We start from the raw sequence: 27,403 nt of genomic DNA on the forward strand, positions 1-27,403 counted from the left end.
TCTTTTTAGATAAATGCTTTATTTTTTTCTCAAAATGTTATAAAAATTATTTCTCCTGAATATCTACAGTGCATAGAGCTTTATAAATTTATCTAGTAATGAATAAAATCTAGTTTAACACTGATCCAGTTGTACTAACATTTCTTTAATTCTAAGTTAGTGGTTTTCCTCTTCTTTCCTGATTTTAGCTCTATTCTAGTCTTCTGCCACCGTGAAATGTTACTTCGAAAAGTAGATCCCAACCATCCCACAGCTGAGACGGCCGGGGCTTCTCACCTGCTGTCTCCCGTACTACAGAGGCAGCACTGGGCGGTACTAGTACACCCGACCGAGGGAAAACGAGGGGCCTGCAGAGGAAGGGTCCTGAGTCTGCAAGAGGCAAGAGCGTGAGTGTCTGACGGACAAGAGTCCACCCGGAAGAAAGGACTGGCATGTTCCTAAATGCACCGTCATCCCCAAATTTCCCAGTGGTCTCTATGAAAGACCTGACGCGTGTTTCCAAGGACAGGGAGAACGACGACTAGGTGGCGGGGTCTCCGGGGAAGTGTTCTGTGGCTCAAAGCATAGCACGTGGCAGCGAGCAGCTTGAAGAAGACCCTCCCCTGGGGGAAGGTGACAAGCACTGGGGCCAGACCTGCAGCCCCACCTCGGCTTGTGCCTTCTGGCCCCAGCCCGTCTGCAGCACCTGCTGCTTCTGTGCCTTCTCAGAGAAGTCACCACCCCAAGGCCCGGGCACCCCCCGGGGGAGATGTGGGGCCTGTGCAGCAGACCTTACGACGAAGTGGCCACTTACATCACAGCCTCTCAAATGGGAAGAGGTGGGAAGCCGCCGCCTTCTTTCCCCTTTTGGTCTTGGGGCACTTCGGCTTCGGCTCTTCTTCGGCCTCTCGGTTTTGGGGCCAGGAGGCAGCCAGGATCCTGGCCGCTTCCGCTTGAGAGCTGGTCCCCTCCTCTTCGTCAGAAGAGAGTCCACCTCCTGCATCTGCATGGGGAGCTGCTGCCTCACACTGGAGAGGAAACACAGGCCCCGCTCAGTGATCAGACACCAGGAAGCACCGTCAAGAGGCAGGAAAGCTCCCAGCAATGGCCTGCCCTGAGCTGTGTGACTCTGGAAGGATGAGGGCACTGCGTGGGGCTGGGAAAGGGCCAAGACTGCTCTTCCTGTACCTTCTGCAGACTGGGGGCAGCGCAGGTAACGGAGAACCTGCTAGGCACTCAGTGCTGGGGAACACAGAGATGTCTAGGCAAGGAACTGCCCTCATGGGGCGCACAATCAAATCTAGGAGGTGATTGACAGGGGCCTTGCGTTTATGACCTCGTTCCTGAATGAAAGTGCATTGTATTTACCTTCCCAGATGCACAGTACCAACCTCAGTGCCAAGTGCTCTGAGGACGCCCTCCCTGAAGGCTGGGGAGCTGGGCCTGGTTTGGACACAGAGGGCAAAGCAGAGCACCAGGAAGGAGCCAATGATAACACAAAGCCAGGGGAGGGGGTCACCAAAGGGATCTGAGAAAGGAGCACGACACTATCTTCTAAGGGCAGACAGGCACATGTAGGGTTGGAGAGGGCAAAGAAAACCGAGAGGTGTGGTTACAACTGCTCCCGTTTCTGCTGTCTCTGACCTGGTGCTGTTCACACCACGGGACTGCATCCAGGGGCCTGTGCGCCCCAAGATGGGAGCCCCGAGGGGGCTTCACATCAAATTCACAGCAGTGTCCACAGCCTGGCCTGGCACGTGGCAGGAGCTGTACTAAGTGAGAACCCCAGCCTGAAGGGTGGGTGCAGGCCCTGGGAGCAGCACAAGGCTAGGAGTGGTGCAGCGCACAGAGATTCAGGAACTCGGCCTCCCCGCAGGCTTAGCACCAGACCGGACTCACAGCAGGTGCTCAGTCGTGCAGACAGGAGCAGAAGAGGGGATGCAGGGGCAGAGCAGGGGGCTGGAAAAGCCATCTGAGGTGGACTCTGGGAACATCTGTCCCAACAAGTAAGGACACAGGGCCTCAGAGACACAGGACTGTGGCTTCAAAACACAGAGCTGTCTGTGACTGGACATCTGAGCAGACCTGGGCCAGTGATCTGAGTCCCCCCTCCAACCTGGGCTTATTATTTTGGGGGTGGGGGGGGCTGGTTTCTTTAGAAGGACCTGCACTGACCTTGGCCCCGTAGCGAAGCCTCAGCCTCTCCCTGATCAGCAGCCCTTTGACCAGCAGCTTCCAGTTCCCTAGGGCCCGCTTCTCCTTTTTCTATCAGCAAAGGGAAATGGAAGAACAGAATATGTTAAGTAATGCCATTTTCAGGGAAAATGTCCAGATGGAACCTGTGAACATACATACGTAAAGACACAGATAACATTTTAGTTAAAAAATGCTTTCTAAATCCTACCAAGTCGCAGTTTAAAATTGGTGTGATTTATAAAGTGATACATACAAAAGGCACTAAAACTAAAAGCTTTTTTGTTTCCGACTCTAAAATTTTTAGGGGAGGAGGTTGCCCAGAACCTGGACCATGGACAATTCCTTTTAACAGGCAGGTGTCACAGAAGAGGCGCGGTCCCTGGAGCTGAGCCAGGCAGACGTGGACAGTGAGAGTGGACTCTGATGCAGGCAGGACCCTGTTCTGTCAGCGCTGGCTCCCCAGGGCGCCTTCCATGAGGTCAGAGCTGGGAAGAGCTTTAGAGCACACTCTCCTCTTTCACACGGTGCAAGTGAGGTCCCTGCCCCACCGTGTGCTTGCTGTCCGCCATTCTGCTTCCCCCCTCAGACCCCCAGGCCCACCCTGGCCACGCTGCTCACCTCCTTCTCCTTCTTTTCAATGAGCGCCTGCTCTTTTTCCCAGGCGGCCAGGAGCACGTCTTTGTATTCCTCGCAGACTATGTACCCGTCAGTTCTGTGGGGATGCAGCACAGTTGGTCTTCCTTAAGCCTGCCTCCTGCTCCAGCCTCTCCTCCTCCCCTTCACAGAGGACAGTGGGCCGCTCCTAAGCACTTGGGGCCCTGAAGGTCAGCAGGTCCACAATCCTGGCCACCGCTGCTAATGGACACCCCCCACGCAGAGAAAGGTCTGTGGACTCGGGCCCTATATCTCCTCCCCCAGGTCCTGCCTAAGAGAGCTGGAGCGCCTCCCTCTCCCCACTGCATGGCAGGACAGAAGGAAGGATGCTGAGCCTGCCAGGTCACCTGTGACCAGCCCCAGGAACAGCGTTGTAATTCAGCATTAATTAGGATGCTGGTTTCACTGGTTTGACTGCCCCTGGATAGAAGCCAGAGTAAACGTGTAAATGTGAAAGATAAAGTGTTAAGATGGATTTTGCAAATCCAGAGTAAACCATGACAGGGAGAGATAGGGGGCTTTAGCGCTACATCAACTTCCCGTATCCTCCCGTGCCTCCTTCTGGCCTCCATGGGAGGTCCCTCACGCACACGGGATGGCAGTAGCCTCCATGGAAATCGAAGCCAGTGACGGCCTGGACACAGTCGATGTCCAGCTTGCGGGCCACACGGTGCAGATTGGGCAGGTTCAGTTGGACACAGCCGACAGGCATCATGCTGGGCAGGAAGAGGTACACGTTCCCAAATTCATTCCGGGGGACCTGCGGAGGGTGGCACACCAGGTCTGGCCAGCTGTAGAGCAGAGTGGCCCGGTCCCGCCCTACTGGGCACTGCCCTTACCTTCCCGTCAACAGCCACAGGCGGCTGGTACTCCTCTGTCTGCCACTGGCCAAACAGGCCTAGGTCATTTTGGTCCTGCAGCTGGGGCTCAGCAAGGCGGGCTTTCCGGGCCCGGTTAGAAAAGCCTTTCACCATCTACACCAGAGGAAACAGCCAGTTCACCACAAGGGCTGCCCGGTCCCGGGTGCTTACTGTACACCAGCATGGTGCTCGGTGCTGTACAGCTGTCCCCTCACTTAACCCCACAACAAACCTGAGACGGGTGTGCTTTTTCTCCCCTTGTCCGACTGCTAGGCCCACTAGCACTCCGACTCCCACCAGCCAACATCAGAGTGCCCACTGTCCCAGGCACTGTTCTCAGGGCTTTATGTGTCTTCTTTAATCTCCTCGACAAACCCAGGAGGGAGGTCCTAGCACCATCTCCACTTTACAGATGACCACCCTAAGAGGTGTCAATGGTTCACCTAGTGAGACAGCGCCTAAGGCCAGAGCCTGTGCTTTTACCAGCCATGCCATCTTCCATACTTTCATCACTGCAAGGGAAGCTGGCACACAGAGACGAAGTCACTGACTTAATGCTGGGTAAGTGACAGGGCCAGGACCGAGACCCAGAGACCTGTGTCATGTGCCCGGGAAGGCACGGACAGTCTGGGACCCCCAGCAAGCTCCCCTACAAATGTGTACTTGCCCACACCAAAACTCTCCCTGTGGAGGGAAGGGGTGAAAGGCATGGGGGACTGGCAAGGAGAAGGCTGCATAACTTCCACGAGGAGTGCCGCTGGCGGGGAAAGCGCTGGCTCCAGGCCGCAGGCACAGCTGCCTCAGTGCAGGGCTGACAAACTTCTTCTGGAAAGGGCCACGAACAGCCTCTGTCACATATTCTTTCTTTCTCTCTTTTTACAACCCTTAAAAAATGTAAAAACCATTCTGAGATCAAGGATGCCACCAGAAGAGGACCCAGGATGGATGTGACCTGCGAGCTGTGCCTGCTGACCGCTGCTCTAGCAGCCATTCCAGCCCTGGCCTCTGGGCATGCCATCTCCGTCACCCCTGCGGCCTGATAATCCCTTTCTGAGGAAACTATCCACCCAGCATCGTTCAGTAAACATCAGCGAACATCTATTACAAGCCACGCCATGACACCCGTCCTCAGGGGCAGAGAAGGGGCAGTCTTTGTTTTTGCAGGCTCCTGTGGGGAGACGAGAAGATGGCAATTCAGCGTGAAGAGGATGGCATGGAATGGGGCCCAGAGGCGGGGCCCCTCGCCCAGCCCTGAGGAGGGACAGGCTAAGACAGGCTGCTCAGAACAGGCCACATTGGAGCCGGGTCTGAAAGGGCCCAGTGGGGCCAGTCAGGTGAACAGGGCTGGGGAGAAGGGTGTTTGGGACCAAAGGGACACAGAAGTGTGAGCACACGAGTATCTGGGGACTGTGGAAGTCATCTGACACACAGGAGGAAGCATGTGGAGAGGAGGCAGGCACCAAAGCACCACGGGTCTCTGTGCCATTGGACAGACACGGGCATCTAGGTGGGCTAAGAGCAGACTACACACGGAGTGCCACTCACGGCTCTGTGTTTCAGAAAGATCCCGTGACTGCGATGCCGGGAATGGACTGAGGGGCTGGGCCAGAGGCGGGAAAGTGGTTGTAATCCAAGCAAGAGACAGTGAGGCAGGGACTGGAGCTGAGGCAGCAGAGCTCAGGACAAGGGAAGGACTTGAGATCTGGGATTATTCTAGAACTGTGCTAATACGATAGGCACCAGTCACACATGGCCCTGAACATGTGAAACATGGCCAGTCTGCATGGAGGTGTCCTGAAAGAGAAACACACTCCAGATATTTCAAAGCCTTAATAAAAAAGGAATGCAAAATATCTCATTAATGTTTCAAGATACTACATGTTAAAATGACAATATTTCAGATATATTTGAATTTAAATATGTTAAAATTCCACCTGTTTCTTTTAAAGTTTTGAACATGGCTACTAAGAAATTCAAATCTGGGGCCAGCCCTGTGGCCGAGTGGTTAAGTTCGTGCGCTCCACTGTGGGCGGCCCAGTGTTTCATCAGTTCGAATCCTGGGCACGGACATGGCACCGCTCATCAAGCCATGCTGAGGCAGCGTCCCACATGCCACAACTAGAAGGACCCACAACTAAGAATATACAACTCTGTACTGGGGGGCTTTGGGGAGAAAAAGGAAAAAAAAACCCAAGAAATTCAAATCTGTGGCTCATATATATTTCTCTTAGACAGTGCTGCTGCAGAATGAAGCAACTGTTATTTGATAAGGAACACAAAAGCAAGCTGAGGCTCTCTGGGAAAGCCCGCTGCTCCTGCGGGCCCAGGCAGGCAGCATGACGCCCTCAAGCCTGCGGCTGATGTCACTGGCTCCCACCGCCCGCAGCCCCTCCCCAACACTGAGGCCTCTCCACACCCCCCAGCTCCCCAGTGTCCCACCCAAACAGCTTCTCCTGGGGGTCTGAGAAAGAAAAGCAAAGGTGCCTCTGTGCCCTGCCTCTGTCCTCCCCTGGCTGCGTGTCCCTGGAAAGCCTCTGCGGCCCTGTGCTGAGCTCATGTTTCTACAGGCAGCTGCCCCGACTCAGTGGGGCAGCACACAGCGAGAACGACCGCTGGGACTGTTGTCGGGCGCTGCCATCCCAAGGACCGTAAGCTTTGGACAAGCCATCTCCCTTCTCTGAGCTCCTGTTCTCTCCTCTGTAAGAGGCGCGTCATCATGCTAACTCCTGTGGTGGTGAAGTCTCCACAGAGACCACACGCATGCAAAACAAGTGGGGAGTTCTGACACACAAGGCAACGCGGAGGACAGCGTGCACGCAGGCAGGATGCTGGCCCTGGAACGACTCAGTGACAGTTCCCATCACAGCGCCTCGGAGCAGAGACGGGCACCCGGGAGTCTGAGCGCTGCCTTCCCGCCAAGGGTTCTTGCTGCTCTGGAGGAGCCATCTGACCACCTCCTCCCTCAGGTAATACAATTCCCCTGCTTTTCTCCTCCTCTAATCCTCCCCAAGCCGACATGCAGACCGGGTGCCTATCCCGGGCACGTGCTGCTCTGCCCTCAGGCCCCTGCTTACCTTGTAGGGCACTTCTCCAAGCCTCACCACCCTTGCTTGTTTCAGCCACGTGTCCCTGGAGTGCAGGGTGTGCACGCAGTCCCTGCAGGAGCCAACAGGGGGAGACAAAGGACAGACTCAGGCCACACTGCCTGATGAGCACCCGGCACTGCACGCAGAGGGACTGCGGGACCCTGCCGCCTCACGTCCCCTCCCAGGAGAGGGAAAAATCCCAGCCCGACTCTCCTCAGGCCTGCTTCGGAGGGAACCAGGGCGTTAGGCAGACAGCTAACCTGGACTTCCTGTCTCCTGGGGGCAGTGTCCATTACACATCCTAACCTGAACGGGGGGGGGGGGGGGGGGGGGGGGAAGGGGGGGTTTCCCAGTCGTCGGCCTCACACCTGCCTTCGCCTCTCCTCCCAGAGTGAGAGTCCCTCTGCAGCCCCAAGGGCAAAGTAAGAGCCAAGCAGTGCAGGCGAGTTTCCGCACCCCCTGCGAGGGCCTGGTTTGCTGCTAAACACTAGAGGTGGGGGAGGGACAGGCGTCCAAAGACGGGGCAGCGAATCCAAAAGGAGACCACACAGGACCCACAGTAAGCTAAGAAATCACCGTGGAATTAAGATCCACGCACATGGAACAGTCAAATAATCCCTGTGATTACAGGGAGACATCCTCTGGCTTCACCCTCCTTCCAGAGCTAAAGCAATCTCTTCTTTAGTGTGCAGCCCTGAACTCGGTCCAGAGATGGGGCTCCAAAGAGCAAGGGCACCAAGTTTCCTCCAGGGCAGAAATCAAGCCCTCAGCTACCCAAGTCTGAGGCCGACGTTCACTCACAGTACAAAGGACACGGGTCGAACCTCCTCTGTGCCACTGCCTAGCAGGGTGACCCTGAACAAGTCACTTTCCCTTCCTGAGCCTCAATATCCTCCTCCATCCATCAGGGATAATGAGCTGTCCTCTCTGCCTTGCAAGGCTGCTGGAAAGACCAGACCCTTTCCAGGGCCTGGAGCAGGGCTCTGTCCACAGCAGCACCCTCTCAGAGCCGAGAGCTCCACCTACACTCCACTGAGGGCTGCATTCTGCCCAAAGGAGTAATGATGTCAAGGTCATGGTCTTCAGATAGGAGCAGGGAAGGCGTGGGGTGGGGGTTGGGGGGTGGGGAGGGTGCAGGTGGGCATCTTCTGGACATTCCCAAAGAGAGCAGCACAGAAGTAGACATGGCCCTCTCTAAATCTCAACTTTCTAATCACTTAATACCCATTAGGACAGCTACTATCAAAAAACAGAAAATACGTGTTGGCAAGGATGTGGAGAAATTGGGACCCCTGCACTCTCTCTAATGGTGGGAATGTAAAACAATACAGCCATTGTGGAAAAAAGTACATCAGTTCTTCAAAAAGTAAAGAGAATTACCATATGATCCAGCAAACCCACTTCTGGGTAAAGATCCCTAAGAACTGACAGCAGGATCTCAAAGAGACATTTGCACACCCGTGTTCACAGCAGCACCAGTCACAACAGCCACAAGAGGAAGCAACCCAAGTGCTGTTGATGGATGCCAGTCACAAAAGGACAAATACTGAGTCCACTCATATGAGGTCCCTAGAGCTGTCAAATTCAGAGACAGAAAGTAGAATGGGGGTTGCTGGGGCCTGGAGGAGGGAGGAAAGAGGAGACGGTGTTTAAATGGGGACAGAGTTTCAGCTTGGGAAGATGAAAGAGTTCTGCAGATGGATGGCGGGGATGGTTACACAACAATGTGAGTGTACTTAACGCCACCCAACTGTACGCTTAACTATGATTAACTGGTGAATCTTGTTATGTGCATTTTACTATATTAAAAAAAAAGTCGACCTCTAACGCTTCTCCCATGACTGACAAGGTCTCTGTGGACCATGCCGGCCTCTGCCCAGACTTCCTCTCTCCCAACCGCGGGAGGAAGCCCGTGCCCTCTCACTTCTGTCAGGGTAGCCCGGCCCCCGGCAGCCTTTGACTGCTGACAGCTGAGGCCTGACAGGTGTGGCCCTTCCTGGTGTGGAACAGAACACTCCAAGGAAGGCCCTGAACGCAGGGTCCAGGGTGACTCCCCGCAGGGCCGACGCGCAGGAGGCTGTCCCCAGTCAGAGGGCCCAAACCACCTTTGCGTGTGGGTCTCCTTGTTTCTGTTTTCACTTTCTTTTCCCACATATTAAGAACATCATCTATTTTTCGGTCTTGCATTTCAACGTTTTTAAAAATGACTTCTTTTCTTTTTCTTGCTATTTTTTAAAAGTTCTGCTATTTTTATCTTTTGCTTACCTGAAATTTAAATCATTAAGATTTTTTCAGTTTTAATTTTGTACATATTTTACATTCATTTTCTACTCTAATTCCTTTCCCCCTTCTCTAGCAATTTCTTTTTACTGTGGATAAAATATACATAAAATTTATTTAACCATTTTTAAGTAATCAGTTCAGTGGTATTATATCAAATCCTTTAATTCTTTCCTTTCGTATGTTTTTAACTTATACTTGAGAGGTGTTTTTAAGTGCCCAACATAAACCTTATCTGTCCTACTTTTTATTTTTCCCCTGTACCTTATTTTTCCCCTGCTGGTCTTTTAATCATTGTTTTAATTTTCAAGCTTTAATCTCTTCTACGCATCACACACCCAAGAGCGCACACTCGCTCTAAAGCTCCTCCCATCTGACAGTGAGAGGAGCTGACATCACTAGCCCCTTGCCTGGGGAGACGGCCAATCCCAGGCCACAGGAAGCCCACGAGGCCACACACCTGGAGTAGACAGCTTCTCCGCGACAATACCCGAGGATGGCGGCCGTCTCGGGATAGATGGCCTCGAATTTCAGGAGGTGCCTCTTGAGGGCGTACAGAGGGTGGTTCTTGTACGTGCCAATCGCAGTGGGCAAAGGCTGGTCCAGGTGCTTCGCCTGAAACTGCAAAGGCCAGAGAGACAACACTGAGTGTGCTGTGCAGAGGAGAAGGTCTGAGGCAGGTAGTCCTCAGACCAACTTGTTCTGACTACAGACGGCTGACCAGAGGTCTCATGAGAACCAATGACTGTGGAACACTGCGTCTGTAGTGAAGGCCACTAAGTAGGTTTTACATAAATCAAAAGCTATGAAGAATCAAGTAGTTCTGTGGCTCGTGGCAATGTTGGAAAGCCATCTAAACTATCCCCAACCCTTAGACACCTTTGTCAGCCCCAGCAGATCAGCGCCTGCTTATGAAAGAGCTTCAAGGAAGAAAGACACGCAGCTTTCTTCAGGAAGGAGGCCTTACCTCCAAGTGACATCCCTATTCTGCAACACAGCTCTACTTGTCTCAGCTCTCACAGGAAACCCTGCAGCCTTCCTTAGTGCACTCTAATTGCTCTCTTCTCTGGGCACTTCTTCAAGGGTTCTGATTTCTCAGTGGGCAATTCCACTGCTGTACGTCACATCCCATTCGCCAAGATCTCCTAAGCTTTCCCTTAGCATCTCCTGAAAACCCCGACACATTCGTGAAGACTGGCAATGTGGAGTCACTAGGAGTAGGAGCGATCCTTTGCATAGTCAGCTTCCACTACAGATACCTTCTCTAGGTTAGTCATGACAGCTCTGCACAATTCCCATTTCACTGGTCCTTTCTAAGCAAAATGAGCCAGGAACACCCCCGGAGCAAGCTCTCAAAGCCCTGCATGCTACAGGGCACGCTACATGAACCCATGCCGCACCATCTGAGGACTGGGAATAACTCCCCAGCAAGTCAGCACGTCCCCATGTGGAAACGCCAGCCCCACCCAACACCACAACGCTGGGCACAAGCAGCTCAGGCCTTCTTCCTGGTCAGAGGTTGGTCCTAAGACCAAGCGAGACACTGTGTTCTGTTTAAGAAGTCTGTTTCCTAGTGTGCCTTCTCAGCAGACTGAGGATATCTCCTGCTCCCGAGTCCTGCCCTCCCCAGGAGATGAGTGTTCTAGGTCAGGGGAGAGGTGTCTGTGCTTGTGCGTGTGCATGCTGAGCAGGTGGCGTAAGAGCTCTACTGAAGACGTTTTCTGCTTTCCTTAGGACTATTTACTAGGTGACTTGCATAAACTACTTTAAAGTTCCAAATATATAACCAGGCAATAATTAAAAGTATACAAGCTTCAAAGCCAGACAGACCCAGGTTCAAATACCAAGTCAGTTAACCTGTCAGATCCTAAAGGTTTACCTGATAAGTTAAGGCAATAATAACCCCAGCTTTACAGAGTTGTTGTGACAATTAAATGAGCTACACTAAAAGTATGCAACAAAGTGCTGGGCACACACTAGTTGCTCAAAAATGAGAATAACCGGAATAATCCAACAGGGTCTCAGAGCCCGTGGAAGCCAGCACCTTACCTCCAAGTCTTCTTTCTTTTCCCTTTCCACACACGGGCTCTGGTATGGTCTCAAGGTGCTGGCCCACCACTGGGCGTCAACCCGGCACTTGCGGGTCACTGTCATCCAGGCTGGGTCGTACCTCTGGGTGACATCCCGGACCCAGCCATCACTGTCGATGCCCACGACGTAGGTCATGGGTTTGGTAGCATATCTGTAACAGGTTAGAGGCTGGCCCACCACACCGTGCACACAGTCCACACACATCCACTTTTCCTCCTGCTCACAGAACACTTCCAGCCACTGGTCTACACCAGCTGCTTTCCCTCCTTCAGCCTCCTCACCTTCATGGTGAATTTTCTTGCCTCTTTTACTCTTACTGCTTGAAGAGCTTGAGGATGTTGCTGGAAAGCCAGGATTCTTAGGGTGTCTTCCATGTTGGGTCCTAGAGTCACTCTTGGACTCTGTTTTTGTCCTCTGAGGGGCCCGGGCCCTCCTCCGCCTCGGAAGGCCAGGCTCAGAATCCTCATCAGATGAATGTTGGGCTTCCTCACTGGAGAGCTCAAAGTCAGAGCCACTGCCAGCCTTGTCACTCCCACTCTCTTCTTTGTAAGACACCCTGGAGGCCACCCGCCGCTCCCGGCCACGCAGACGTCTCGGGGTGTGCTCCTCCCGCGCCCCCGCCTCTCCCTCCTCTTCCCCACTGGAGGAGGGGTCCCTCCGTCTCCGTCCACCTGCTGCTGGCTTGCTCCTCTTCCCTTTGGTGCCTGGATTGCTAGTGCCCTCTGAAGAGGTTTCCTCTTGTCTGGTTCCTCTGCTGGTCTTTGGTTTGGTTTGGTTTTCTGGAACTTGGCTGGAAGTTTCTGAGGAGCCTCTGGGACCCTCTGTGGATCTCTCCTTGGAAGGTTTCTTTCCCTTAAACAGAATAGAAAATTTGGCTTTTTCTTTTTTGCTAATGCTATGATAGAGATCCTGTAATCTAATGGGGCTAGGTCACTGGCTAGAGAACCAGCATACACAAGATGTCCCCAGCTCACTATGACAGACTGGCTATCCTTTAGGATTACAAGAAAGCATGTGCTAAAATCTACAGCTCCTTAGATAGGCCACAATGTAATTCTTTTCACTCTAACGTGTAGCAGAGGGAAAAGAGCTCAGGATGTGGAAACAGACAAACCTGGGTTCACAATCCAGTTCTGCTTCTCATTTGTTACGTGATTTAGGTCATTTGTGTCACCTGAGTCTCAGTTTCCTCAGCAATAACACAGTCACGTGTTGCTAAACGACAGAAATACACTCTGAGAACTGTGTCGTAGGCGATTTTGTCGTTGTGCGAACATTCGAGTGTACTTACACAAAGGCAGATGGTGTAGACTGCTACACACCAAGACTGCACGGTTCTAATCTTACAGGACCACCATCTGCATGCGGTCTGTCACTGACTGAAATGCCACTACACAGTGCGTGACTGCAATACCCGCCTCACACACAAGGCATTGTGCAGACACTGCCAGACGTAATAAACTTGCAGCATTAAGAATACGTCAGCGAGCCCTGGTGGCCTAGCGGTTAAGATTCGGCACTCCCATCACCACAGCGTGTGCGCGATCATTTCTCACTCAAGGAACCACACCAGCTGCCTGTCGGCTGTGTGCTGCTGTGCTGCTGGAAGCTGCACTACTGGTATGTCAGATAGCAGGGTCACCCATGGTGGACAGGTTTCAGCAGAGCTTCCAGACTCAGACAGACTAGGAAGAGGGACCACACACTTCCGAAAAAATGGGCCATGAAAACCCTACGAACAGCAGTGGGGCACTGCCTGATGCAGCGCCAAAAGGTGAGGGGATGGCGCAGAAAGACCAGGCCGGGTTCCGCTCTATGGTACACAGGGTCGCGGGGAGTTAGAACTGACTCAACAGCACTAACACAACAACACATGAAGAATATGGAAATTACTGAAATCAATTCTGGACCAGCAAGTTTCAGAAACACCAACACCCCAGAGAGTACAGTGTTTGGCCTCCCTCTTAGGTGATGACAGAATTCAGAGTCCTTTCCGCTTCATCACTCCACGCCGCTGACAAGGAGGACGGGTACCATCCACTGTGCTCCGGAACAGAAACCAAGGCACCACAGAGCCCAGCCCTCGAGCAGGCCCCGTTGCGCATGCAAAGCTCAGACTGCTAGACGCTCCTTCACGTGTCTTCCAGCACAGAGCATGTGCAAAGCAGGCTCAAAGGAACCACGCCCCAGGAACACCGACCCTTAAAACAGTCTAACGACCAATTTATTTTTTAAGTCTGATCATTTCTCACTCCTCCCTGTAACGACCCCTTTCTCTGCAAGCCTCGAGAACTTCACCTTTGCTGCTGATAACTTCAGGGGAATTGGCTGCAGAGACAATACCAGCCGGGTTGGGAGCTGCAGGGCCCGGAGAATCAGTAAAAATATCTGTAATAAAAAAGAATAACACATTTATCCTAAAAAAAAAAATTACGAACTTAATTAATGCAATGCTGTTTGTTGCGGTGCTTGTTTACAACAGGGCAAAGTGAGAAACAACCAAACTGTCTACCAATAGGAGTCCGGAACCCTAGGCACTAGTAAAAATGATGCTGCAGAATGTACCTTTGCAGAAAAATGGGAAAATGTTCACTGGATATTAAAGAAAAAGAGAAACTTGTTTGTGTGTGTGTGTGTGTGAGGAACATTGGGGCCCTGAGCTAACACCTGTGCCAATCTTCCTCTATTTTATGTGGGATGTCACCACAGCATGGCTTGATGAGCAGTGCTAGGTCTGCGCCTGGGATCCAAACCTGCAAACCCTGGGCCACCAAAGTGGAGTGCACGAACTTCACCACTACAACACAGGGCCAGCCCTAAGAAGTTGTTTTTGGTTTTCGTTTTTTTTTTTTAAAGATTTTATTTTTCCTTTTTCTTCCCAAAGCCCCCCAGTATGCAGTTGTATATTTTTAGTTGTGGGTCCTTCTAGCTGTAGCACGTGGGATGCCACCTGAGCATGGCTTCATGAGTGGTATGATGTTTGCGTCCAGGATCTGAACTGGCAAAACCCTGGGCCGCCGAAGTGGAGCAGGAGAACTTAACCACTTGGCCATGGGGTCGGCCCCTAAGAAGTTTTTTTTTTTTTTTTTTTTTTTAAAGATTTTATTCTTTTCCTTTTTCTCCCCAAAGCCCCCCAGTACATAGTTGTATATTCTTCGTTGTGGGTCCTTCTAGTTGTGGCATGTGGGACACTGCCTCAGCGTGGTTTGATGAGCAGTGCCATGTCCTCGCCCAGGATTCGAACCAACGAAACACTGGGCCGCCTGCAGTGGAGAGCGCGAACTTAACCACTTGGCCACGGGGCCAGCCCCAGAAGTTTTTTTTTTTAATGTGTAATATTAACTGTCGTAAAAAAGAATTACACATAAATATGAGCATATAAGTATATTTGGAAAAGGATTCATATTTTGGGTTATGGGCATTTACAGATGGGTTTCTTTCTCAGCTTACCTATCTTCTGATTGTTCTGTAATCAACATATGTTGTGTTTGTGATTAAAATAAAATAATAAAACAAAATATCACTTTGAGAAGAAAAAACAGAAAACATCATTATCCTCAGATCCCCAAAGTCTACTCCCTATATTCCGTTTTCCCCACAAAGAGTCTTTCAACTGGAGGCTGCATTTCTAAAGCTTCTGTTCACTTGTAAGGATGGGAGCCTGCTCAGGGGAATTAACCTCCCAGACAGCCGGCGACAAAGCACCTGAGCAAGATCCTCCTACACGAGCGCAGGGTCCCACTCTCTCCCACGAGTTACCATAACGCCCTACTGAGGAAGACAGAGGTGAAAATCAGAAACAGGAAGGCAGGTTTTCCGCAAAAAGCCACATTATATGTTGAGAAAAATAATTATTTTTGCCTTGTTTCTTCTGGAGTTAAAAACGGGGGGGATGAGAAAACATCAAATAAACCCAAGTTGAGAGACACTCCAAAAAATTCCTAAGCAGTGGTCTTCGAAAGTGTCAAGGTCATGAAAGACAAGGGAAGACTGAGACCTGTCTCACACTGGAAGAGACTAAGGAGACACGACAGACAATGCCCATGAGGTCCTGGCTCCGATCCTGGAACAGAAAGAGGGCATTAGTGGGAAAAACTGAGAAAATCTAAATCTACCCATGGTTTAGCTGACAACAAATTATTAATTAATTGGTACAATAATACTGTACCCACATTAATTTCTTAGTTTCTGAGTGTACAGCATGGCAAAGGAGCACAGATCTAAGAGTCTGGATACCTGAGTATTCACCAACTAGCTGAGTGACTTCTCCAAACCTAGATTTCTTCATCTGTAATAATCCCTGCCTCGTCTTCCTCCCAGGACTATAAAGAAGATTAAACAGATCACGTATGTGATGGTCTCTGGAAGGAATCTGGTGCCACACAAATGTACATGGTCATCAGCTTTAACAAGTAATCTGTCACTGTGTGTTACTGAGAAAAAAAAATTCAAGTTACAAAACTGAATGATTCCTATAAAAAATTCGATAACCTAGATGAAATGGACAAGTCCTAGAAACATACAAATTACCAAAACTGACTCAAGAAAAAACAGAAAATCTGAACAGACTAGTAATAAGAGATTGAATCAGGAATCAAAAACCTCCCAACAAAGAAAAGTCCAGTACCACATGGGGAATTCTACCAAACATTTAAAGAAGAATTAACAACAATCCTTCTCAAACTCTTCCAGAAAACAGAAAAGGAGGAATACTTCCTATCTCGTTCTATAATGCTACCATTACCCTGATACGAAAACCAGACAGATATCACAAGAAAACTACAGACCAATATCCCTTATGAATTATAGATGCAAAAATCCTTAACAAAATTCTAGCAAACCAAATCCAACAGCATATTAAAAGTTATACACCACGACCAAGTGGGATTTATCTCAGAGATGCAAGGGTGGTTCAATGAGAAAATCAAAGTAATACCCTATATTAGTAGAATGGAAGGAAGAAAAACCACATGATCATCTCAATTACACAGAAAAAGCATCTGAAAGAATCCAACACAGTTTCATGATAAAAACACTCAGCAAACTAGAAATAGAAGGGAACTTCTTCAACATGGTAAGGAGCATTTACGAAAACCCACAGCTAGCAAGATACTCAATGGTGAAAGAGTGAAGCTTCCCCCCGAAGATCGGGAACAAGACACGGACGCCTGCTCTCACCACTGCTGTTCCACTCTGCACTGAAGTGCTAGCCAGAGCAACTGGGCAAGAAAAAGAAACAAAAGTTATCCAAACTGGAGAAGAAGTAAAACTACTTCTATTCACAGACGGCAATATCGTATATATAGAAAATCCCAAAGAACGCACAAGAAAGCTACCAGAGCTAACAAATGAATTCAGCAAAGTCGTACGGTGTAAGAGCAACACAAAAAACCAGCTGTTTCTTTACACCTGCCACAAACGATCCAAAAAGGAAATTAACAAAACAATACCATTTACAATAGCATCAGAAAGAATAAAACACCTAGGAACTAATTTAATCAGAGATGAAAGACACGTACACTGAAACTACAAGATACAGCTGAAAGAAATTACAAACACAAATAAAGGGAAGGACATGCATGTTTACGCGCAGGAAGACTTCACACTGTCTTGATGGCAATGCTGCTCGAGCCGATGCACAGGCTCGGTGTAAGCCTATCACCAGCCCACGGCCTCTTCTGCAGGAATGGAAAAGAGACCATCAAATTCACGTGAAACTACAAGGGGCCTCAAACGGCTAAAACACATCATAAATGAAGAACAAAGGTGCACTCACACTTCCTGATTTCAAAACTTACTACAAAGCTATAGTAATCAAAACTGGGTGGTAATGGGGTCAGGACAGACATGCAGACCAATGGCATCAACGGAGAGGCCAGAAATTAAGCCACATGTCTGTGGCCAACTGATTTTTGACAAGGGTGTCAAGACCACTCAGTCCCTACAGGAAAACTCGTCTCGTCAACAAACAGCAAAAATAATACCACAGAGTTGAAAGAACAGTCTCTTCAACAAATACTGCCAGGACAACTGGCCATCCACACACAAAAGAGAATGAAGATGAACACCTGCCTCACAATATAGACAAACACTAACTCAAAACAGACGAAAGACATAAACGTAAGAGCTTAAACTATAAAACTCTGAAGAAAATACAGGAGGAAATCTTCGTGACCTTGGATTTGGCAATGGATTCTTAGCTATGACACGAAAAGTATAAGGAAGAAAAAAAAATTGAAAAATTGGACTTTGGCAAAATTAAACTTTTGTGCATCAAAGGACTTTATCAAGAAAGTGAAAAGACAACCTACAGAATGGGAGAAAATATTTGCAAAGCATGTATCTGATAGGTGTCTAGTATCTAAAATATATAAAGAACTCCTATAACTCAACAAAAGACAAAGAATCCAATTAAAAAAAGGGCAAAGGATGGGGCTGGCCTGGCGGCAGAGCAGTTAGGTTTGCGTGCTCCACTTCAGCAGCCTGGGGTTCGCTGGTTCAAATCCCTGGCACGGACCCACACTGCTTATTGAGCCATGCTGTAGCAGGTGTCCCACATATTAGGTGGAGGAAGATGGGTGCAGATGTTAGCTCAGGGCCAGTCTTCCTCAGCAAAAGGAGGAGGATCAGTGGCAGATGTTAGCTCAGGGCTAATCTTCCTCAAAAGAAATGGGCAAAGGACCTGAATAGACATTTCTCCAAAGAAAATATACAAACGGCCAATACACACATGAAAAGGCACTAATCATCATTAGTCATCAGGGAAATGCACATCAAAACCACAATGAGATACCACTTCACACCTATGAGGATGAGTATACTCACAAAAATGGCAAATAACAAGTGTTGGTGAGGATTTAGAGAAACCGGAAGCCTTGTACATCACTGGTGGGAAGGTGAAATGGTGCAGCTGCTGTGGAAAACAGTTTGGCAGTTCCCCAAAAAGTTAAACACAGAATTACCATACGACTTCCACCCCTAGGTAGAAACCCAAAAGAACTGAAAACAAGTACTCAAATAAATAAATGTACACACGTGTTTATAGGCGTACTCTTGACAAGAGCCAAAAGGTGGAAAGAGCCATCAACTGATGTCCATCAACTGAGGAATGGATAAATAAAATGTGGTCTATCCATTCAATGGGATATTATTCAGCCATTAAAAAACCGAACTGCAGACACATGCTACAAATGTGGATGAACCCTGAAAACATGCTAAGTGAAAGAAGCTAGACACAAAAGGTCATGTATCATATGATTTCTTTTCTACGAAACATCCAGAATACACAAATTCAGAGAGACAGGATGCAGACTGGTGGCTGCCAAGTGCTTAAGAGGGTGGTAGGAGGAGGTAGAACGGGGAGTAGCCGTTCAATGGGTTCAGGGTTTCCTTTTGGGGTGGTAAAAATATTTTGGGAATAGTGGTTATGGTTGCACAATACTGTAAATGCACTATATGTCACTGAATTGTTTGCTTTTTTAAAAAAACTGTATTTTGGGGCTGGCCCCGTGGCCGAGTGGTTAAGTTCGCGCGCTCCGCTGCAGGCGGCCCAGTGTTTCGTTGGTTCGAATCCTGGGCGCGGACATGGCACTGCTCATCAGACCACGCTGAGGCAGCGTCCCACATGCCACAACTAGAAGAACCCACAACGAAGAATACACAACTATGTACTGGGGGGCTTTGGGGAGAAAAAGGAAAAAATAAAATCTTTAAAAAAAAAATAAAAAAAAAAAAAAAAAAAAAAAAAAAAAAAAACTGTATTTTGCTTTTTAAAAACCCCCACAAACAAAGCGAATATATATGTACACAAATACACAGGAATAAAGTCTGGGAGGACAGTACTCAAATATTAATGTTTTTCTCTGGGTGGTGGTATTACAGCATAATTACTGGCCATGCCAGATATCTTAGACTTTTTCAAGCCAAAACAGAAGAAGAAAGATAAAAATGCCAGTCATTTGGCCTCTAAAGATATAAAAAGTCCAATCTCTGTCCCTAAGCAAACATGAAATCAGGGGCTCAGATACAAATCTGTGCATTAACAGGAATCTTCCAGGGATGAAGGCGTATTTCTACCTCTGCTTGTGTTTTCTTCAGACAGAGCCGTACGGAGAGGTACTGCTGGGTGTTTGACGAAGCCCGTCTACACTGACAGCTCTTCGCCACGCCTCCTGGTGGCGGACAGAACACTCCTCGCTGTGGGCTGCCTCTCAGTGTCATCACCCAAATTGAAAGATACCGAAATGCTTTCTCAAGGAGTCCAGCAGCCAATTCGAAAAAATATTTCCTTGAGACTTTTTTTTTTTTAAAGATTGGCACCTAGGCTAACAACTGTTGCCAATCTTTTTTTTTTTTTTAAGGACTGGCACCTGGGCTAACAACTGTTGCCAATCTTTTTTTTTTTTCCCAACCCGCCCCCCCCCCCACCCCCACACACACACACAGTTGTATATCTTAGTTGCAGGTCCTTCTAGTTGTGGGATGTGGGACGCCGCCTCAACGTGGCCTGACGAGCAGTGCCATGTCCGCACCCAGGATCCGAACCCTGGGCTGCCGCAGCAGTGCGCACGAACTTAACCACTCGGCCACTGAGCCAACCCCTTCTTGGGACTTTTGAACACAATTTCTGAATAGTTACTGGAAACAATTCTAGGCAACTAACTAAAAATTAAGTGCTTTAACACACCAGGATGCCAAGTAATCGAAAGGAAAGATTGCAGGTTTTCAACTCACACACTGGTCCCCATCCCGACTCCAATGCTTGCCAACCGAATGACCCTAAGAAAGTTATCTAGCCTCTCTGAGCTTCAGCACCCTTTTTGTATTTTATGAGGACTGAATAAGGAAGTATGTGTAAAACATCTGGAACGGCATCTGGCACATGACTGCCATCACCATTAGCTAAGAGTACTAATAAACACAGTGCTGCCGGGAGGAATCACTTACGTGGACCAATTCTTGGTCATCTCGCGCAGAGTAAATAGCAAATCTCCTCTCCAGCGTAGTCTGTAGGCCATCTCGCTCACTGGTTGAAAGGTCTGCATTAACTGTAAAAGTTCCAATGAACCTGGAGAGAAACCAGGCATCCCGCTGTGTCAGAGGTCAGGGCAAAGAGGAACTCTCTTCTCTCATGGCCAAGACAATCAGAGGCGGCAGTCTCGGAAGGGAATCGTGAGCCCGCCTGCCTGCATCCTACTCCTCCCACCCTGTCCGGCTAATTGCTACTCAGCACTGAAGACCCAACTCTGACTTCACCTCCCTAGGGAGCCTTCCCAGCCCCTCAGCTGACAGAAGTGCCTGCAGTCCCCAGCACACCTCTCCCAGAGCACCCACCACCTACTCCAATTACCTGGGGTGTATGGGTCTCCCCAACCAGCCTAGGAGCTCCTCCGGGGCAGAGACCATGCCTGACACTTCTCTATCGTCAATGCTGTGCCCACAGCCTGGCATGCAGGATCACCTCGGGGACTGTCTGTGGACCTGACCCACACCCAGCCTCTGAGACACGGATCCCACAGTAAGGCTCTGCAGGACAGGCCGGAGGCCTACCATTTCACCAGGTCTGACAGGTGGCAGATGTCCACATCGCGAGGAGGCACTCTGGTAAAGCGGGCGGGGAGGATGGAGAGGGCAATAGCCTGCAGGTCTGGCTGGTTGCAGACACTATTTCGATAGAAGCCATTTGCTAGCAGGCACAGAAGGTGAACCTGGGAAGAACGGGGAAGGGAAAGCTGAAAACTAGAGGGAGTTTTGCTGCTAAAGTAAAAGAAATTTTGTGAGCAGGCAGTATTTGTTGTCATTTCTACATATAAGTAAAAATACTAACATTAGCCATTTCCCAAGACTTTGTTTTTCACCCTTCCCTTTCTCTCTAGATACTCATTCCCTCTAAGAAATAATCAAATCTCAAAGCTTCAAAATACAAACTTTATTTAAAGAAATAAAGGCCTCGTCTTTTAGAGATACACACTGGAGGATTTACGGATGCAGTGCTACAATGTCTGGGGTTTGCTCCCAAGGACCCAGAGGAAAAGTGAGTGGGGTAGGGAAGAGCAAGACCGCGCAAGTGCTAGTCACGTCAAGGCTGGGGATGGAACGCGGTCACCGTGCTGCTCTCTGCACTCGCACGTGTGCTCGAACCCGACTCCTCTGCCGCAGACCCCACCCCTGACCTCATGCCCTGCTCTTCCATGACCTGCTCAAAGGAGCACCTGACTATCTTCCCCTATCTCAAACACAGCTTTGCATCATTTTCCCTTCAAAATCAGTCTTCCTTCCTTCCCACTTAGGGCCTCCCTATTTCAATCAATGGCCCTGCCGCCCTTCTCCCCTCACTTAAGCTCCAAATCTTGGAGTCATTTTAATTCTTCCCTTTCTTTCATCTCCAACACCAACAAGTAAACGAAACACAGCTACCTCACTTACCCTGCAAGGCCCCTGTGAGTGGGCACCATTCCAGTTCTCATCTCCTCTCCTCCCCTCACCGTGCTTGCTGTGTGCTCGTCTCAGCTCTAGATTTCTGAGGCTGCTGCAGTGTCTCTCCCATCCCTCCCACCACCCTCTCCAGTGCCTGCTGCCAATCAGAGGAAAATCAAAGTCCTCCCGTCCCTCACTCTCCACCAGTCTCCAACGCACCCAGCCTCCAGGATGCAGGCACACTGGCTGTCCCACCAGCCCCTCTCTAACTGGCTAGAGCTGTCTTCCCAGCCTCTGTCCTCTCCTCACCTCTGTGGCCTGTCCTTTTTCCCAGGCTCAGCTCCAGTCCTTTCTCCTAAATAAAGCCTACCTCAGCTACTCACACCCACACTGATCTCCTTCCTTGTTTTCAGTCTTGAGTTCCTCTGTTTGGAGGTCTGTCTTGTTCCATCTGTGAGACCAGAAACTCCTTAACGATAGAAGATAAGCTCTATACAAGTCCCCATCCCACAATGCCAAGCACCTTGCTACGTCCCCAGCACGTGTTCAGTAACTACTAGCTGAAGGCAAGAGCCACAGCGCCTTAGCTGAGCCCAGAGTTAATGTTGTTAACAAGCTGGAGGAAGAGGCGGAAGGAGAGTGCCTGTCACTCAGCCCCTGCTACACGCCAGGGACCGTGCTCCGTGCTTTTCACATCGTATTTGCTTAACCCTCACAACCGCCCTCCGAGCAGACACCATTACATCCCGCACTTCAGAGACAAGAAAACTAAGGCTCAGAGAGATTCAGAAACCTGCCAAGGTCACACAGTGAGAGGAGCCACAAACAAGACCTAGGTTTGACGGACTGAGCACCCCCACGTTCCTTCCACTGCTCTGCCTCGGCGAAGAGGAGTGCTGTCCTTACCTTGTGCGTGTCTTCATGGACTTCTTTATTGAAACGTTTCACCATCCTCCGAAGGTACGTCTCAAACTCCATTTTCACCTTTTCACTGCAATGAATATTGAAAAACCCGAGAGTGAAGTGGGAAACTGAAACGTGACTCCATTCCCCCAGTCAAGGCCTTGTACTCGTAGAGACTCACGAGCCACTCTCCTTGTTTTCCCACACAAGGCTGTGCTGCTCAGGCGATTTTCAAGCTAGCTATCTTCTGCTCCCTTCACCTGCAAACCTTGGCCAGGACGTTCCCACAGACTGCTCTTGTCTCAACCTACACCAAATCAGGCCTCGCAACCATGCTCCAGAGCTCATGTCCTCCAGGAGGTCATCTCTGACTGTCTGAGCTCCGGACTACTGACTCCCTCTTTAGCAACCACTCCCTTTATGTTACATTAGTGCACACTCCTTTGTATGACGCTGTTCTGGTCTAAAACCTCTTTTATGTCTGTGTTTCAAGCTTCCTTAAGAAAACTTGACACGTCTTGAATGATATCTATTATCTCCACCTTGTCGTGCCTAATAACATGCCCATCACACAGTGGAACTCATTAACCAATTAACTACCAGGTGTTGTGCTCCATGTTCTAAAGCCACCAGAGGCTGCAGAGGTATTGGAGACACTAGGATGGAAGGGGCTCCCTACCACGGTGGGGCACTGCCCCAAGTCCCGCAGCGTGACGTGGTGGGAAAAGCTTGAGTGTCAAGTCAGCCTGACAGGGATTTAGATCTTGGCTCATGCACTTACTCACTGAGTGACTCCTGAAATGTTACTTAACCTCTCTGAGCCTTTGGCTCCTCATTCATACACTACCCTAAAGATTAAGTAAGATAATGGACAACCTGCAGTCCCTGGCACACAGCTTGTGTTCAATACACAGGAATTTCCCCTCCCCATCTCCTGCCCCAGCCAGGACACCAATGGTTCTCACTGGGGCTGGCCCGGTGGCATAGTGGTTAAGTTTGCAGGCTTTGCTTTGGCAGCCTGGGGTTCACGGGTTCAGATCCTGGGAACGGACCTACACACTGCTCATCAAGCCATGCTGTGGCAGCATCCCACATATAAAGTAGAGGAAGATGGGCACAGATGTTAGCTCAGAGCCAATCTTCCTCACCAAAAAAAAAAAAAAAAAAAGGTTTCTCATTCAAGTCCTAAAGGTGAACCCAGGGCTCTCTCACCTAAGGTTCCTGACCACTTGGACACTGAGCCCTGGTCTCCTACGTGTTTATCAAAAGTTTCCACTAAGCAGCAGCTGTTGCCAATTACACGAGAGGACTCTGGAAGCAAGTGTCTAACCTTACCTTCTTTCTCTTGCTTTCACCTGCTCCGGTGTCTCGATCTCTATCTCCACTGGCTCCACAGGCAAAGCAGACTTAGAGAAGGCTGTGTTTTCTCCTGCATCCCCTGGCACAGGCTCACTAAGTTCTATCAACAATAATTTTATTAAATCAATAATTATTATTATCATAGCTACTGTAGTGAACAAAATCAAGGTTCTGCTGGGAAGAAGGAAGTGAGGAACGGATGCAAGGTAGAAAACCCATGGAGACCACTACTCCTACCAAGCTTTGAGTACCTAAAAAACACCAGGAATGGTCGGTCTTACATTTATTTGTCTCATTTAACTCTCACAACTACCCAGAGAAACAGCTCTTAGAGGCGGAAACTACGGCACAGAGATACAACGTTGAATTAGATACAGACCCCTGGTATCCAGGAGCTGATGCTCATGTGTGTTTAGTAGAGACTGACTCTTTACCCAAACAAAACCAAGAGAGAATATCCCATTCTCTGCACTACTACAATAATGCTCATCACAATTTGCTTTGCAGAGAGGCATGATTCAGGTGTCTTCCAGTCTCAACTGGAAACTTGTAAACGACCAGGAAGGCATCTTTTTCATCTCTTCATCCCCTATATTGCTTGTAAATACAAGTTGAAATAAATGGAATTTGCTGAACTGGATCTAACTGTGAACTTCACCAGCAAAAGCCCTTTTAAAGCAGCTCTGGGCCTAGAAGCAGCAACACTCCATTGCCAATGAACACACCTAATGCCAAGATCTTGGTTTCTACATACCAGTCCCTACTGAAATGAACCAGGGCTTCTTGGAGAAAAGGATGTTCCAGGTCTGGAGCAAGGAAAGTACAGGGTGAGCCCGGCACATCTTGTACCAGAAAACAAAAATGTTCTCAAAAACTAATGAGGCCATGTTAAAAGGACACAGTAGGGCAGCTAGCTTAAGGGGCTCCCACTTAGCCAAATTTGGGACAATCTGAAGATCAAAAAGTATAATGATAACTGATAACATGTCAATTTTTAAAAAATCTCTTAAGTCCATAGTGATACTCAAATTAAATACAATTCTTAAAAAAGAGAGAGCTCTTTCTCACAGATCAGTCAGGTAATAAATGTATATAAAATGACAGAATCAGAATATTGCCATTTTGCAATGGTCAATATAATAATCTCTGATTCAGTCAAGATCACCAATGCGTGCTAAACCATTAAGTAAGAAGTTACTGGGGAACAAGATATTCACACAGAATCAGAGTGCCACCCGAGATGGGTCACTACAAAGGGAAACGATGCACCTCCCCACTGGCGCAAGCTGGCAGTGCCACCTACTCAGCACCACCAGCAGGACAACCTGACATTAAGTGCCTCTTAATGGATGCAATACGAAGTATTCTGCCAAAAAAAATGTTTAATCTAAATTCAACCAAGTCTTTGGACTTAATTTACAGTTTATAAGAAATCCGGGGGATACGGAAACAAGTTCACCACGACCAGGACATGTCTGATTATTTTTCAGACAAAACCAGACCATGAGACATTCTACAGCCAAGGGGAAACGCAAAAAAGGTGGTAGGTGGGGGGCTGCTCTAGATTAAAAGAGACTAAAGAGACATAAGCAAGTACAAGGTTCCACCTGGACTAGGTCCTGGATTGGGGTGAAAAAAACCCAAAACAGCTGGAAAGGATATTCTTACAACTGGGGACTTATTTTTCATTTTCTTAGATATGATAATAGTATTTTATCATGTAGGAGAATTTTTATTCTTGGGAAATGCATACTGAATTTTTTCAGGATGTCTGCAATTTACTTTCAAATGGTTCCACAACGCACATTAACAGAGAGAAATATACATTCAATATGGCAAAATGGTAAAGTTGGTGAATCTAGGTGAAGAGTGTATGTATTACCTTTTCAACTTTTTTATAGGTTTGAGTATTTTCAAAATAAAAAGCTAGGGAAAAGTCTCGCTAGGCAGGACTCAGGCGTGAGGACATTAGCTGCTATTTATTGTGAGTATATGGCGCACTAGGCCTCGGACACTTGCAAACTTTTTTCCCACAACAATCCTGGAGCCTAGACTGTGCACGGCTCATAGGAAGCATTCAACGATTACTGAATGTTCCCAGTGAAAAGACTCAGCTCGGACAGGTGGAATTACTCGCTCACACACCTCTCTAAGTGGCAAAGCTGGGCTCTGAACCCAGGTCTAACTACTCTCAAAGCCTGTGCTCTTCTACGAGATGCTGCCTCCCCACCTCATAATCTGCTCCACTGATATCCACCACAGGAGGAGAGACAACCTCTTTGGTAACCTGGTCACGAACTTTTCCTTGCAGCAAAAGCAACTCTCCCTACTGCAACCTTATCTTTGGTCTTATTCGTTTCAAAAGAAAACAACAGGATTGCAGTAAGTGACATGACTCCAAACAGAATCAAACGGAAAAATAAGAATGAACAGTTGTGTAAACAGAGAAAGATGTTTTACCTTCTACCTCTTCCCAGTCATCTTCACTTTCCTCCTCGTCGTCTCCTCCATGGCTGCCTTTGTCCATGGCAGCCTCTTTCTTAGGACGGCGTGCCTTCTTGCGGGCACTTGGAGAATCCCTGTGCAAAGACCACAGGAAGGAAGATGAAGCCTGCTCAGGAAGCCTAGTGCCACACTTAAGCTAAACGGAATTCTAAGGACTCCTTCTTCTACTCATTGAGATCTGCTGCAGTTACTCAAAGATGTTTTGTGAGCTGAGCCTCATCTCCATCAGCACGTGCTCTCATCATCCATCTAATGCTAGGTGTGCTGTGGGAACGGAAAGACCACCACGTACCTAAAACTAAGTGAATGAAAACATAGCTGTGCCCAGAAACGGTACGGGGAAAAGGTAGAAAAACCCAGAATGACAACAGGAGTTCCAGAAGTAGAAGCTGTGTAGCTGCGCGACCACATGTGCAGTGGATGCCAGAAAGAAGAGGAGGGAATTCACATTTGCTGATCCTGCTATGAGCCAACTCAGGAGGCTTTTTCCTCCACCTTTAAAAAATATGACACAAGGAGACTGAAATTGGTGGAACTCTAATTTCAAGATAAGTGGGGATGTGACTATACACAGGTATGTCACAAATACCAACAGAAACATGGACAGCTAGCTAGTTAAGTAGATAACTACATAGATAAGTAACTAAAGACTGCCTCAAGACTAAATGGTTGCTAATATGCAACAGATTCCTGCAAACTCATATATAAAATGTGTTTAGAGTACTGAGTTACTTTCAGCTTTTCTAAGGTAAACAGCTGCTATCAAGTGAGAACACTACTTAAGATTTTAGCAGACATTTAAAATAACCAATCCTCAGTCTTCAGCTCTAAAAATACATACTCCCTTTGTAACCTACCAATTTCTCCCAACACCATAAAAACAAAAACTCCCCTTAGAATAAATGTACAGAAATGTCCTTGTGCTATGGGTTTGAGCACAGTCAACTCTCGACTGAGAGGGAAAGGGGGAACCAGAGCTTTCCTTGGCAGCCCCCAGTCTCTCTGTATGTGGATTTCTCTGGAACGAATTCAACTACTGGGGAGAGGCAGCCAGGAAGCAGTAAGCTCACATGC

General features: G+C 48.6%; 1 protein-coding gene across 3 annotated transcripts in view; it reads right to left on the minus strand.

The window, feature by feature from the left end:
• XPC (XPC complex subunit, DNA damage recognition and repair factor) overlaps positions 1–27,403 on the minus strand; it is a 33,868-nt gene continuing 6,465 nt past the window's right edge. Inside the window, exons 3-16 of one of the 3 annotated variants that reach the window (XM_023619901.2) lie at positions 26,285–26,403; positions 23,801–23,924; positions 22,469–22,553; positions 20,696–20,853; positions 20,093–20,213; positions 13,445–13,534; positions 11,105–11,998; positions 9,516–9,676; positions 6,764–6,845; positions 3,669–3,803; positions 3,420–3,589; positions 2,794–2,887; positions 2,155–2,244; positions 1–1,007 (exon numbers count right to left, since the gene is read on the minus strand). In XM_023619901.2, coding sequence (XP_023475669.2) covers positions 795–1,007; positions 2,155–2,244; positions 2,794–2,887; positions 3,420–3,589; positions 3,669–3,803; positions 6,764–6,845; positions 9,516–9,676; positions 11,105–11,998; positions 13,445–13,534; positions 20,093–20,213; positions 20,696–20,853; positions 22,469–22,553; positions 23,801–23,924; positions 26,285–26,403 — 2,536 coding nt within the window. In that variant the 3' untranslated portion in view covers positions 1–794. Of the gene's footprint in view, positions 1,008–2,154; positions 2,245–2,793; positions 2,888–3,176; positions 3,590–3,668; positions 3,804–6,763; positions 6,846–9,515; positions 9,677–11,104; positions 11,999–13,444; positions 13,535–20,092; positions 20,214–20,695; positions 20,854–22,468; positions 22,554–23,800; positions 23,925–26,284; positions 26,404–27,403 lie in introns of those variants that run through there. The other 2 variants (XM_023619902.2, XR_011426779.1) reach the window with 2 other exon arrangements.

The sequence above is a fragment of the Equus caballus genome, chromosome 16 (genome assembly GCF_041296265.1).
Source record: "Equus caballus isolate H_3958 breed thoroughbred chromosome 16, TB-T2T, whole genome shotgun sequence".
Classification (NCBI taxonomy): domain Eukaryota; kingdom Metazoa; phylum Chordata; class Mammalia; order Perissodactyla; family Equidae; genus Equus; species Equus caballus.